Source organism: Elgaria multicarinata, chromosome 23, assembly GCF_023053635.1.
Source record: "Elgaria multicarinata webbii isolate HBS135686 ecotype San Diego chromosome 23, rElgMul1.1.pri, whole genome shotgun sequence".
NCBI lineage: Eukaryota > Metazoa > Chordata > Lepidosauria > Squamata > Anguidae > Elgaria > Elgaria multicarinata.
In genome coordinates, this window is record NC_086193.1 from 11,193,712 (window position 1) to 11,208,732 (window position 15,021).

The 15,021-nt window shown below is 52.0% G+C and overlaps 1 protein-coding gene across 3 annotated transcripts; it reads right to left on the reverse strand.

The window, feature by feature from the left end:
• Positions 1-1,677: 1,677 nt before the first annotated feature.
• On the reverse strand, positions 1,678-15,021 carry ISYNA1 (inositol-3-phosphate synthase 1). Of its 3 annotated transcripts, none has more exons than XM_063147277.1 (11): positions 14,982-15,021; positions 13,892-14,131; positions 12,898-13,059; positions 11,800-11,929; positions 11,300-11,493; positions 10,145-10,294; positions 8,895-9,110; positions 6,888-7,052; positions 5,229-5,342; positions 3,715-3,932; positions 1,678-2,105 (listed from the first exon to the last, which is right to left on the reverse strand). In XM_063147277.1, the coding sequence occupies exons 2-11, from the start codon at positions 14,003-14,005 to the stop codon at positions 1,898-1,900; spliced, it is 1,671 nt and encodes a 556-aa protein (XP_063003347.1). In that variant the 5' UTR covers positions 14,006-14,131; positions 14,982-15,021; the 3' UTR covers positions 1,678-1,897. The 3 variants fall into 3 exon arrangements, with proteins under 3 accessions (XP_063003347.1, XP_063003348.1, XP_063003346.1); XM_063147278.1 differs by having other exon boundaries at positions 13,892-14,015; positions 14,982-15,014; XM_063147276.1 differs by lacking the exon at positions 14,982-15,021 and adding an exon at positions 14,676-14,846.

Here is a 15,021-nt window from a genome sequence, read left to right on the forward strand (position 1 = left end):
TCTGGGTTTTTTGGGGGGAGGCCAAATAGATCTGGAGGGGGGTTGGGGGAGGGGTGGGCAGACAGAGGAACAAGGAACCTTTCTGCCTCCCCCTCGTCCCAACAATTGCATTTTTACTCTGTTTTTTGGACAGTTTATAGGAAACCCGCCCTCCAGCCCATGGAGTCAATATGGAGGTGTTGCTAGCCATTTAAAAGATCAAGGGACCCCCATCTTTCCATTGGCATCAAAGGCAGCTCCCCACTTCCCCAGGCTGAATTATCATCCAGAAAGGGAATTTCAGAGGATTAACCCTTCCCCCCCCCAACTCTGACTCCTGTGGAAATCTACCCCCCTGCACGGTACTTAAGCTTCGAGTGGGGGGGGGGGTCTACCATTGCCCCCCGTGGAAGTATTTTCCCCTCTCTGCTTAATTCCCATGCAAGGCGAGGTTTTGGGGGGACGTGTGTACGTGTGTTGCAGATCCTTTTTCTTCCCAGCTGCAGTCTCCTCCCCGAAAATTGCTCCCTTGCGTGACAAACGGAGGGGGCCTTCTGATGGCCCCAGTAGAGACCAAGGCTCTGGGACTGAGGAAAACCAGTTTGGGGTTAGGCATCCCTGCACCGCCTTGCACAATAACTTCCCCAACACAAAATTGCTAATCCCGTAATGATACACCCGCACACACACACACACATACATATTGACACGTCCATTGAGATTCGTTGCATATATCGGCAAAGAAAGAACTTATTTGCGTGTAAGCAATACACCCTTCCACCCACCCCAATCATCAACCCACCACTTACATTTTTGAAGGAATTGCAATGTTGCGGTGCTATTTTAAAGATACTCCGGACTCATTATGCGTCGGGAGGTGGGGGAACAGAAGAGCTTCCTCCAATCCAACGCGCCCTACCTCCATTTGTGTGAGTGTCTGCGTGTGATGGAACTGAGGTGGGGGTCCGCTTGGGCGCTGGTTTACACCCAGAATGGGGGAGAGACTTTGCTGCCCACCCCCCAATCCAAAGGATTACGGTAACCAGCACTGGACTTCTCGGTTTGTTTATTTTGCATTGCTGTTCTGTGTAAATAAAGACAGACCTTTCCCAACACACAGCTATCCTTATGGGAAAACCCTTGGATTTTTAAAACAAGAAAACGGGCATCAATAAATGTGTTTGTTTTTTTAAGAAAAGCAAAACAGAAGCAAAATGGTGTGATTTCCCCCCCTCCCCTCACACACACACACTTCTTTGTTGTCTCTTGAATACAGACAGCAGCTCACCTGCTGCAAAAGCCGAACTGGACCCTGGCTGGGTCAGACCTAGCTGGGTCCAACGGGCAAGGCAGATAAACCAGGCTTCTCTTGTTTCAGCCTTCCCTGACCAGGTGCCCTCCGGCTGTGTTGACTACAGTGCCCAGTATCCTCTGCCAACAACTGCCCTGTTTGATCCCTAAACTGATGGGTTTATTATTATTTGACCTGCTGTTCAAGAAGCGGAGAGCCCCACGGAGAAAGGAGGTAATACAGCAGCTTTGGCGTGTCGGATGGGGGCTCAGACGAAGAGACGTGGCCCCCGTGCCTTTTACATATTTATTTGGGCGCCCTAAATGGATATAAAAAAAAAAAACTTTACCGTCCCTGTCTTGAAACGGCTGCACTGGCCCGATACAAAATGCACGTGTACGAGGATGGATCAGAGCTAGGTTTTATTATTTCAAACTCAACAGAACGTTCACAGCTTTCGAGGGAAGTTTCGGGGCGCAAGGAAAAGGGGGTGAGGCGCCCTTGTCTCGAGGGCATGAAACCCCCCCTCCCCAAACTGCAAGAACCCGATACAAAAACAACAAACGGAAGAGCAGGTAATGCACAGTCCGAGCCGTCAGTGGTCTGGCTACCGTGCAGCGGTGGCTTCTAATTCTGCAGGCTGGCTAAGTGGCTCTGGGCGGCGGGGTGGCCGTTGCTTTCTGCGCCAGGGCACATAAAACCGTTCAGGTGGGGGGGTGCCTTCTTGGGAGCAGCCACGCTAGGGGGTGGGCAGAGCCGCTTTGCGCAACCCCACGGCCGCTGCGTCTTGTACTCCAGCTGCATGTGGTTCTGGGGCGGGAGCCCCACGCAGGCCCTGTGGAAGAGAACCCCAAAAAGTGCGTGATCGGGGTGGGTGGGTTTGGAAGCCCATTCCTGCACGGGGAGGCTGAGGGTCCCCTGACCCTCCGGAGCTGGGAGAAGAGAGGATTCCATCCAAGTCAATGTCTACGAGCTCAGCAGGGAAGGCGACTGAAAAGAATCGAGGGCTGCAAAGTTGTGTGTGGGGAAAGAAGTTGCTCTCGGGATCGGAATACCGAAGTGGGAGCGACCCCCGTGAAATCGGAGGGGCAGGGGAGCGAGGTCACCGAAAAGAAACGCAAGTTGTTTCACGGAGTGCAACCCAGTTTTTTGAATGAAGAATTGAGACCGCATTTCCCAGCCAGGTGTGTCAGACTCCAACTCCCATCATCCCTGACCATGCTAGCTGAGGCTGATGGGAGTTGAAGTCCGATGCATCTGAAGGGCACCTGATTGGAGAAGGCCAGTTAAGACTGGGGAGGGGGGGGGGAAATCCCATCGGCCTCAGTCAGTACAGTCAGGGATGATGGGAGCTGGAGCCCTTAACATCAGTTGTTGTCGTCCTAGTTGAGCCGTCCCTCAACCCGGCACCCTCCGGATGTGTTGGGGCTACATCTCTCATCAGTAGGTCAAGACATCCGAAGGGTTGGGAGACTAAGGCCAAGCGACATAACATTTGGGAGTTGGGGGTTCAGGTCTAGTGGGTTTGAGAGAGGGGTTATCAGAACAGGGGGTGGGAATTGGGAGAAACCCCGCCCCAGGGGAGCTGTACACAACGGGGAGAAGGGCCCCACAGCTTGACAGAGCGTCCTCAAAAGATGCCGCTCTGCGAGACCCCCAAAACTCAGCTAAATAAACGCTAAAAAAACCCCACAGGGTTACGAAATAATACACAGGACAACTTATACCTATTCCAGGTCAGACTTCTGCGTCATGTGAGCACAAGAAAACTGTGTCTGTTACTCCGTTTTAAGAGACTGCCCAGCTCACCCCAAAGAGTCACGTTTGGGTGAAAGCAGATGTAAAAAACGGTATCAGGGCTCTCAAGGTCAAAGCCCCGGGACTTTTTGATATCCAGATTCATGCAGGGAAAGAGTTTGGGAGTACGTCCCCTGCCCCAACCCTGACACAGAATTATTCTGTGCAAACAGCACAAGAGTTTGCCAAAACAGACCAGTTTGTTAAAGCGGAGTAGCAGAAAGGCAGGGTTCACACAACACCACAAGCCACAGTATGGGTTGAGTGTGGGCTGTCGTTGAATCGTGGGTTGTTGCATGGTGTGAACCCAGCTGTGCCAATAAACCATGGCTTGTTAACTAACAACCTTTTAGGAGAATCCACGGTTCGTTGCTGGGTTATTTATTTATTTATTTATTACATTTTTATACCGCCCAATAGCCGAAGCTCTGGGCGGTTCACAAAAAAATTGGGTTATGAACTCTGGGTTGTTTGTGGTTCCCAAATCATGGTTTGTTGGTGCGGTTTAGTTTACGCAACGCAACAACCCACACTCAAGTTTACCGTGTCCTGTGAACCAGGTCATAGAGCGTTTACGGCAGTTGCTGCAGATCCACAAAACCAAGCCGTGATGGCCAAACGTCAGTTATCAAAATGGCAGCAGTTACCTGAACAGGTTCTCGATAGCGGCCCGTTGGCGAAAGAGCGCATTGACCACCGGGGCGCCTTCGGGGACGAGTGGAGCCTTACAGAGGAAGCTCAGCAGAGACAGGACGCTGTGAAGGGGCTCAAGTTGTTCCTCTCCTTCTATCCTCACCCGGATCCGTTGGCAAAGCTCAGCTAGAATCACCAAGTCCAAAATGATGGGAGACGCCAGCAAGGAATCCTATGGAAGAAAGCGAGCCGTGATTTTGGGCGAAGGCCGTTCTGCGCCACCCTTCTCCCCAGGGGCCAGAATTCGCACCCGTTTGCCTACATTTCGGAAATCTCAATGAACTCCTAACTTCACTCCTGGCTCTTTATTATCTTCAACGTTTTATTTTTTTGATACATTTCCATTGCGGTATTTATGGTTCGCTGGGTGGTACACACATTTAATTAATTCATTAAAAATAAACAAAATATAAAGGAACATAAATATAAATTAAAACTAAAAACTAAAACCACAAAGTAAATATAAATATAAAAATAAAAATTTAAATCAAACTAAAAGCAAATGGGAAAAGTAAAGGAACCTCTCGTGCAAGCACTGAGTCATTACTCACTCTTGGAGGGACGCCAGCTTTCGCTGACGTTTTCTTGGCAGGCCTTATAGCGGGGTGGTTTGCCGTTGCCTTCCCCGGCCGTTATTCCCTTTCCCCCAGCTAACTGGGTACTCATTTTACCAACCTCGGGAGGATGAAAGGCTGAGTCAACCCGAGCCGGCTGCCTGAAACCAGCTTCCGCTGGGATCGAACTCAGGCCGTGGGGAGAGTTGACATACAAGTAAATGGAAATATGAATAAAATATAAAGCAAAACTAAAATAACAAATATAACTAAATAAAAATATAAATAAAATACCCAGAGGACCTTCTCTTCTGCTGCTCCCAGACTGTGGAAAATGGCCTGACGGAGGAGACGCGTCCGCTTGACAATCTTTTAGCATTCAAGAAAGCTATCAAGACGGATCTCTTCCGGCAGGCCTATCCAGAGGAATTTTAGGATGCTTTTAGGATGTTTTTTTAACAGTGTATACTATGTTTTTAATTAGTATTTTATGTATTTTATGCTTGCTGTTGTTCCCCGCCTCGATCCAATCGGAGAGGCGGGTAAGAAATTTATTTTTATTATTAATTTATTTATTACATAATTATATATCAAGTAAAAAAAAACCCACACATAGGATCCCATCCCATGATATGGGCTCCGGGGTAGCTAGAAAGTATATGGCCGGGGAAGGCAACAGCAAACCACCCCGCTATAAGGCCTGCCAAGAAAACGTCAGCGAAACCTGGCGTCCCTCCAAGAGTCAGCAATGACTCAGTGCTTGCACGAGAGGTTCCTTTCCTTCCTTTCAACTTGAAACCCAGCATTCCTGACCAATGACCCCACTAGCAGGGGCTTGTGGGAGTTGAAGTCCAAAACACAGAGGGCCTCCGAATCGTGCCTCCATCGCTTCCACTTCGCGGTTCCCGACCCACCTCACACATGTTGTGAATGACAATGGTGTTGGTGCCTCCCAAGGCGATCTCGGAGGTGTATTCGTCCAGTGCCCGCTTGCTGTCTCCCACGTAGGGAACATATTTGATCACCACCTGTCCAGAGAGAAGGCGGCGGTGTCTGAGAATATGCCACGGGTAAGCAACCCAGTTCTTGGCAGCGGAAAGAGAAGCTGCTCCCCAGCCCAGAGCTCGGTAGACAAACGCACCCCGAATAATGCTACGCCAAAAATTTCTTCCACATTTTTTGGGTGTGTGTGTGGTGTGCGCATTCTCATTCAATTTGATTATTATTATTATTATTTTAAAAATGCTTGAATTCAAAGGAGAAGAAAAGCTCATGGGCTGGATTTAAAGTTCTTGTGTTTACCTTACTTATGAGGGGCCGAGGAGTGGGCGTGAGTGTCCTGTCCTTCATTGTACAATGATCTCTCTTACAGCATGCAGCCTCCTTGGCTTCCCACACTCCAATTAACTGTATATGTCCTGTCTTTTATTGTATTATGGTTCTGGCTGGACATCAGGAAAAACTTCCTGACTGTTAGAGTAGTACGACAATGGAACCAGTGACCTAGGGAGGTGGTGGGCTCTCCCACACGAGAGGCATTCAAGAGGCAGCTGGACAACCATCTGTCAGGGATGCTTTAGGGTGGATTCCTGCACTGAGCAGGGGGTTGGACTCGATGGCCTTGTAGGCCCCTTCCAACTCTACTATTCTATGATTCTCTGGCAGCATGCAGCCTCCTTAGCAACCCACATTCCAATTAATTGTATATGTCCTGTCTTTTATTGTATGATAATCTCTCTGGCAGCATGCAGCCTCCTTGGCTTTCCACACTTCAGTTCATTTTATATGTCCTGTCTTTTATTGTATGATAATCTCTCTGGCAGCATGCAGCCTCCTTGGCTTCCCACACTCCAATTAATTGTATATGTCCTGTCTTTTATTGTATGATAATCTCTCTGGCAGCATGCAGCCTCCTTGGCTTCCCACACTCCAATTAATTGTATATGTCCTGTCTTTTATTGTATGATAATCTCTCTGGCAGCATGCAGCCTCCTTGGCTTCCCACACTTCAGTTCATTTTATATGTCCTGCCTTTTATTGTATGATAATCTCTCTGGCAGCATGCAGCCTCCTTGGCTTCCCACACTCCAATTAATTGTATATGTCCTGTCTTCTATTGTATGATAATCTCTCTGGCAGCATGCAGCCTCCTTGGCTTCCCACACTTCAGTTCATTTTATATGTCCTGCCTTTTATTGTATGATAATCTCTCTGGCAGCATGCAGCCCCCTTGGCTGCCCACACTTCAGTTCATTTTACATGGTGGCCCCCTCCCCTCTTCCTCCACAGTGCCTCGGAACGGGACATTGTGGAGGATGTACAACGGGCACCAGGCTGCCAATGAAGTTGCTACAGCTGCCACTTGCAGTAACAGACCCCTTTCCGCCACAAAAAAGGAGAAAGCTACAACCCTTGCCAAGGGTGAGCCCTAACCGTGAGAAACGATTGGGGAACTTCTTCTCCCCCTGGAGAATTTGGGAGAAATTGTTCCCCTATTTCTCCACCCACAAATAAGGGAAGGGCCCCAGCTCTAACCCTACACCCCACTTCCCACCCTGCTGCCTCTCACTCACGCAGTGGTCCGGATGTTCCCCCGGCCCGTACAGCACGGGGTTTGACTGCACCATGTCGTCCACCACGTTGCTCTTGGAGATCTCCTTGGAGCGGAACTGGGCCGCCGCGGAGAGGTTCAGCCCGTCATTGTTGCCCAGGTGATTATAGCTGACGATGGAGACCGGCTACGGAGGGGGAGAAGGAGAGCCGTCAGCGGGTGTTATTTCAAACGCACACACAGACCCAAAGCCTCTAGTCCATAAGGGTTTCCGGGGAAAGTTGGAGTTGTGGTGAAGCAGCGGGGCAGAAGAGGGGGGCTGCGGATTCACTGCACACAGGCCCAGGCACGCACAAGCACACACGGAGACACACGCAGGCTCCTTTGGGGGCAGGAGAGCTGCCCTTTGGAACAAGTTGCGCTAGGTCTGCCGCCCTCAAGGTCAAGCCGAGTGACCCCTACACCCCTCCCGCCCAGAGACCTTGAGAAGAGCGCAGCCCAGAAACTCCCCTGGCCAGTGGTCGACATCTCGATTCACCCCGCTTCCCAAATCCCTGCCGCTCCTTCGCGAGATCTTCAGACGGCTCTGAATTTTGCCGGCTTGAAAATAGCGGCCCAGACCCACACGCCTGCCTGCATTCAGAGCTCTACCACATCGCCCCCCTCCCACACCGCCAAGCGTCGCTACTGCAAGACCGTCAGCTGTGCAAAAGGGTCGCCTGGCGACGAACTTGCGATTTGTGGCACGTGAAATTCGTAGGAGCTCTAAGCGGGCAACCCTCTGCACGTTTAGACGGGGGGGGGAGGGGAAGTCCTACAATTTCCGACATGGGGTATCAGGTGCTGGTCACCATTTCCAGAAGGGGAGCTCAGTTAATACATCGCAGCAGAAAGAACGTGGCCCCTCGGGGTGCTGTCCTACACATGCTTAAAATGGCTGGGAATTGTAGGACTTTTTGTGTGTTGGTACATGCAGAGGTTTGCACCCGTAAAAGGTTATTATTCCGGATCTCGCGTTAACCCACAGTCGGAATTGCAAAATACTACAGCAACCAAGAAGGTCGTATGCCTGATGTGGACAGGGAGGCATTTTTCTCCTTCTCTCAAAATACTAGAAGCTGATGGGGTCATCCCATGGAACTGATTGGTGCGAGATCCAGGACAAATAAAAGGAAGTCCTTCTTCACACAGCACAGAGTTAAATTACGGAACTCACTGCCACAAGATGTAGTGATGGCCACCAATCTGGATGGCTTCAAAAGGGGGTTGGATCAATTCCTGGAGGCGGAGGCGATCCAGGGCTACTAGCACTGATGGTTGTATGCTACCTCCAGTATTCGAGGCAATAAGCCTGTGTGTCCCAGTTGCTGGGGAACATGGGCGGGAGGGTGCTGTTGCACCATGTCCTGCTTGTTGGTCCCTGGCCGATGGCTGGTCGGCCACTGTGGGAACAGAGTGCTGGACTAGATGGACCCTCGCTCTGATCCAGCATCAGGGCTCTTCGTATGTTCTTATGGACGGAGCTGCTGAGATTCCGACCAGCGGAGAGGAAATTAGGGGTGTGCAAAACGTCTTCCTTTTATTTCGGGGCCGAGCAATGTCCAGGGGTCGGTGAGGCACGCTTTCCCCACTGTCCGCTGCCCCACTGAAATTTGGTGGAAGCGAAAGGAAAAAAGGACTCCTTCTAAAAGTGAACACAGCCGCTGAATTTCGGCGCGCAGCAGCTAGAAAGGCAGAGGCTGTTTGGCTATAGAACACCCCCATTTGCCTCTGGATTTCGGCAGCGGACCTCAGTGCTTTGATTATTAAACTGCGGCACAGTGGCAGGGCACTGGGGAGGCCGCAAAAACGGCCGTGGAAACGCACCGGGTGGCGTTGGCCCCGTCACAGACTCTCAGCCCAAGCTACCTCGCAGGGTTGTTGTTGTGAGGATAAAATGGCGAGGAGGATTATGCACGTCACCTTGGGTTGCTTGAGGAGGAAAAAAGGCGAGATCTTAAAGCAATGAATAAATAAATAAAAATCTAACCTTAATGCCGGAGCTGATGAGGAAGTCCACCAGCACCGACTTGAGCTTCGTCTGGCCCGACTTGAAATCGTCGCCGGCGATGAAGACCCCCCGCTGGACAGCCAGCTCGACGGCCCCGGGCACGAAGGTGTTCTGGGGGGAGCCGTTGATGTAGGCGCAGCCCTCGAGGACGCTGGCCACGGCGAAGAGGGTGGAAGGGGACACCTCCAGGCCGCGCTGGGGGAAGGCGGAGAAAGAGAGGCCGAGATGGCGGGGAGCGCTAGCAAGGAGAGGCTGACCTCCCCCTCGGGCGTCCCCTCCTGTGCCAAAGGACTCGGGGCGTCATCTGTCTAAAGCAGAGGTGTGGAAGCTTTTTCGAGGGCCGCATTCTGTTATGGGCGAGGCCTCGGGGGCTGCGTTCCGGGGCCAGAAACGCCAGCCTAATTTAGCCAAAAGGGCCTCCTGCCAGTCACTGGAACTCAGGGGGGGCCTTTCCATCTTATTAAAAAAACAACCCCGAAAGAAACCACCAAAGGCTCAGAGGCGCCGGCTGTTTTAGACTCTGACTCCCAGCATGCCTGGCCACTGGCCCTGCTGCCTGGGGGATGATGGGGTTTGTAGTTCAACACCCCTGGAGAACGTCAGGTAGGAAGACAGGGGGAGCCTAAGAAGAAGAACGAAAGGCGGTGAAACAGAGAGCGCATTGGCGCGGCAAGTTACAAACTGGTTTCAAAGCGGGGTTGATTTCCCGAAGCGCTCTGGGAAACAATTTTCCAGAGACGCGGAGAATTCTTTCGGGAAAAGACTGTCTCCTTTGCAGAACGGCCACTTGTCCCTTCGGGACTGTTAGCAGTCCTGAGCCAGTTTGAAACCGGTTTAGATTTGCGGCACCGACGTGCGCAGGTTGGGAGCGCCAGCAGCGCTGAACAGGTTTGAAACTAGTTTAGATTTGTGGCGCCAATACGCGCAGTCTGGGAGCGCCAGCAACCCTGAACCAGTTTGAAACCAGTTTAGATTTCCAGTGTGGGACCACCAGCAGCCCTGAACCGGTTTGAAACCGGTTTAGATTTTTGGTGCCGATGTGTGAAGGTTGGGAGCGCCAGCAGCCCTGAACCAGTTTGAAACCGGTTTAGATTCATGGCATCGATGTGCCCAGCGCCGAATCGTTACTCACGCAACAAAACTTCCCTAATATCGGCGAGACGGAAGCCCACTTTGGAAATGTCGGGGTGTGTGTGTGTGTATAAGAGCAGGGCCCCTCGGCGTCTCACCTCAACGGCTTGGAGCAAGTTCTCGGCGGTGTCATTGACGCCAGGTCGCACGTCGCAAAAGCGCTCCGTGTTGGCTGTCCAGAGGACAATCACCTTGTCCACCCCGCTGGAGTTCTTGAAGTCTCGGATGTCCTGACGGATCTGAGCTACCTTCAGGGTGGCGTGTGGCCAGTTTGAGAAGGGAGAGAGAGAGAGAGAGAATCAGGGAAGGAAAACTTCAGATCCTGGTGGGAGGAACTGACCAGAAATTGACCAGTCCTTTGACAGGTAGGGACTATGGCACTAAAGGAAGTAGCATGTGGAGAGGATGGAACTGACAAGGATATTGAGAAGAGGGGAATCTGGAGCGGATGGGCGGACTTGCAATCATGCGCACTTGCGCAAGACTGCTGACAAAATATATGTTCTAAAAAAGATGACATTATTTGCGCAAATCTAGTGACCCGGTGGGGGAAAAAGGTCTAATTTGCAGAAATTACCATTGTTCCTCCACCCCTTAAAAATGAGTTTTCAGCTTTAGGGCAGGATATTCCCAGTATTTTGTTTTTAAAATGTCCTCCCAATTTTTGTACGCAGGAAGGACACGATAAACAATGTCTTTTTTGCGTATTACATGGCTGTTTTGCGATGGTTTTGTGGTTTTAATTTTCAGTTGTCCTCCTAGCAGGATTTCCCTTCATTACTTATAAAATACCAAACATCCCCCCCCCAAAAAAACCCTCACTTTTAAAAACCGTAAATTTTAAAAAACCAGATGCGCTTTTGACCATTACGTGCGGCAATTTTCCGGTATGTAAACAGGCTCAATTTCCCTCATTTTGCTCCAAATTTCCCCAGACCATTCTCTCTCCCACCCCCCATATATGGGGTTCCGTCCATATATTTCAAGCCCAAAAATGTTCCGTGGACAAATTTGTTTTTGGGGGGTACATCACGGACACCGAGCACCTTTGGGGCACGCTTTACAGCTAGAACAAAGCGCCTTGTTTTAGAGAAAAGGACGCGAACTGGGCAGCCTGCAATCCCCTCGTAGCATTCAGCAAGCCTCGCCCTGCCTCTGTGTCTGTCTTTCACTGCTTCCGATAACACTACCGGCCTCACTTTCAGGGCTGCGAATGTCGGGGACTTTGCACATCAGGTCCAGGTTGTAAATACCTGCTCGGCTTTGGACCCTGTCAAGACATTGTCGGCCCGCTCTTCCTGGTTGGCTGCGATGAACTCAGGGACATAAATGGAAGGCCGGGGCTTCAGGCCTTCCATGTACGGCCAGAGTTGCTCCTGCAACGGCCAGTCCAAAACTTCAGCCCTGCGCATGGCTTCGGCTAAGTTCAGGGAAGAAATGTCCCAGCCTGGCACAGGAAGCAAAGAAGAGACGTTAGGAAAAAAAAGACGTCTAAGACGACATCCGTGGCTTCAAAAGCACGTTCCGAACCTACCAAATGCTTTGGCCAAGAACTCCTCACCCCATCACCATGGGAATGATAGGAGTCGTAGTCCAAAACATCTAGAAGACACGAAGTTGGAGGACTCCCCCACAACTGAGCCCCAGTTTATTTATTTTATTTTATTTATTACATTTCTATACCGCCAAATATCCGGAGCTCTCTGGGCGGTTCACAAAAAAACAGTTGCTGGCCGTGCTGGGAAGTACCTACCATCAAAGACAATGTTGTTCGGGTCGACCATTGGGAGCAAATTGCAGAACGGGATGTAGACGTCGCCCGCGGCTCCGCTGCCCAGACAAACGGTGGAGGCTTGCAAGAGGGACCCATAGTAGTTGGCGTGCTGTGGGGCAGAAGGGCAGAGATTTGGCATGGGGGATGAAAGACAGCTCCGCCCCGGGCCCCTTTGCAGGGATCACAGCATCCGCGGACCCCGTGCGAGGTGTGATGAGGACAGGAACTGAGAATCATAGAATAGTAGAGTTGGAAGGGGCCTTTAAGGCCATCCAGTCCAACCCCCTGCTCAGTGCAGGAATCCACTCTAAAGCTTCCCTGACAGAGGGTTGTCCAGCTGCCTCTTGAAGGCCTCTAGGGTGGGAGAGCCCACAACCTCCCTAGGTCACTGGTTCCATTGTCATACTGCTCTAACAGTCAGGAAGTTTTTCTTGATGTCCAACTGGAATCTGGCTTCCTGTCACTTGAGCCCATTATTCCGTGTCCTGCACTCCGGGATGATGGAGAAGCGATCCTGGCCCTCCTTTGTGTGACAACCTTTCAAGTATTTGAAGAGTGCTCTCATGTCTCCCCTCAATCTTCTCCAGGCTCAACATGCCCAGTTGAATCAAACTGCCAGTATCGTACTGCCTTTATACAAATCTCTGGTGCGGAGACGCTCAGGCCTAATCTGTACCAAGCAGGGTATGGTACGATGAAAGTGGTATGAAAGCGGTATATAAAAGGCAGGAGCCAGGCGTCTTCCATTCTGTCGTCCGCTCATTGACAAAACCAGAACTTTTTTAAAAAATAATTGTATTCCTTTGCGAACGCGCTTTTACGCCTTTGTGAACAAACGCCAGCACAAACGCGCAGGTATTGCATAAATCTCCACTCTTGAAGTTTATTTATTACCCACAAATCCAGGGGGGCTTGGGAAAAGCTGCAGAACCTGCAAGTTGGAGTCAAAGAAACTAGAGCCCATTTAAACCCACGGCGGATTTCTCCCTAGCTGGGACAATGAAATGGTTGACTCGCTTGCCGTTTTAGCCCCTTGTCTCGTGAAACGGACCCAGACAGACCCACAGACTCGCTCACCTTTTGGCCCGTCTTGGTCGTCCAGGAGAGGCCCAGCCGATTGGCCAAGACGGCAGCGGTCACCGTGGTGCCGTTGTTCCCGCCCCAGCCCACGAGCATCACTCCCAGCTTGGGAACCCGCCTCTCCGTGCGAAAGGTGAGGTTGGTGGAGGATGGCGTGACCTGTAGAAACACCCCACCACCACCACCACAACATTATGAGGTTAGGAGCTGGGGGGCTCGCACGGACAGAAACGCTCAGCTGGACTTCCCATGTCCAGGATGGAATTGGCCCACTCAAATCCACTTTGATTTTCGTCCCCCCTTGGGCAGAGTTAAGGTGATGCTAACAGCAACCAAACCAACGGGCTCGGGGACCCAGTGGGTCGCTTGGCAGCTTTCCTCCTGCCTGCCCCCCTTTAAATCCCCCTCAAATCTTCTCCCCACCGTGCCAAGGAAATCCCACCGCTGACACCACTCGCACAACTGCCAGGGCAGCCTAAAGTTCCGTGGGCGTCCATAGGAAGCGTAGAATGTGCCTTGGGCACATGGTTTAGCTCCCCGCATGCTGGCTGGGAAATGATGGGAGTTGTAGTCCAATATACCTGGAGGTCACCACGCTATTGCTTTATTTGTGGCATCTGTATACTACCGAATATAACAAAATATAATACGTAATAAATGAAAAATAAAAATTGTGTGGAAGGCCAGCCGACGTAAGCTCCTGGATTTTTATGGCACTCAATTTAGGCTTCAATGGCTCTGGGCGACATCTGACGTCACCTGGGATGTCCAAAAAGTTGGCATCCTGCCATTTTCACCAAGCTGCCCGCTGTAACCCCAAGAACTCGTGTTTTGGTTCGGATCCCACCGCAACGCTCAAGAAGAGTTTCTCAATAATGGCAGCAGAGCCGGAGAAAGCTCTCGGCTGGCCAGCTCAGGTTTTCGCAACGGCGATGCGTCCCTCTCCTCAAACCTTCCAAGATCCGCACAGCGCCCGCGCCGTGACCCTTACCTTGGTGACGCCACCCTCCTCCGTGACCTGCACGGCGCTGTACGAATACTTGGCCTCGATAAAATCCGGTGTGTATTGGACATCCGGGCTCTCCACCACGAACGGCAAAGCCATGGCGTTCACTCTGGACGGGGAAAGGAAGCAGGAAGGAGTAACGTGAGAGACAGCATGGGCTGACTTTCATTCATTCGCCGGTTACATTTCCGCCAGCAGCCAAAGCAGCTCGCAAAGGATCCGGACCTGAAAAATACAAGAGGAAACAGAAGAGGGAAAAATGCCGACAAATGAAAAGGATGACAAACCACCATTAAAGAAAACCCCAGGAGTGTTGAAAACCTTCTCATAGGCTGCCAAATGCCCGGGAGTAGAGTTTTGACCCAACGCCAATGTTGGGGGAGGGTGAGCCAAAATTCAGGGGGGGGGGGGGGCAGCACCGAAAAGGCCTTCCTTCTAATTCGGAAAAGGCGCCCCTCTTTTTTAAATTCAAGCCAGCCCGTTCACGCTTTACTTCCCACGGGAAGGAGGGGTGCCGGCGTGTCTCTGGACGCACGCAGGCCGCAGCGGGCTGGCAATTCGCGGCGAGGGCGGTGGGCTTGACGCCCTCCGCTCAGTCCTAGGAGAGGCTCTCGCCAGGGAGGAGGGAAAGCGCCGGGCAGCAACTCATACAGAGACCCAACGTGTTTCCTGCGGTGGGGGCGGGGTGCTGAGCTTTCCTGTGTCCCAAGTCAGGGATTGGGGCCGGGTACAGGGTTCAAAAGGAAATGGGACAGGGGGGAGAGGGCACCTGGGTGGACTTGGAAGCGGCAGGGACGGAAACCACAGCTCCGAACAGAGGTAGGGAGGTGGGAACCCAGGCGTCCGAGCTGCACCCACCCCGGCCTCCCGGGTTAAGGATATTCGCTCCTCCTTCCGCCCCCGACCTGGGAGAAGGAACCCAGGTGTCCTGCGCCCCCCACCCCTTCTCCAAAGGCAAATCCCTCCCCCTCTGGCCGGGTTGGAAGGGCGGGGAGTGGGGGGGGGCGCCGGGAAGGACAAAGGGCTGGCAAGGAGGGGGGTGGGGGCAGCTGGGGAGGGGGCAGCCGCGGCGCACCCGGCTCCGTGCCGGCGTCTCTCCGTCTCCGAGCGCGCCC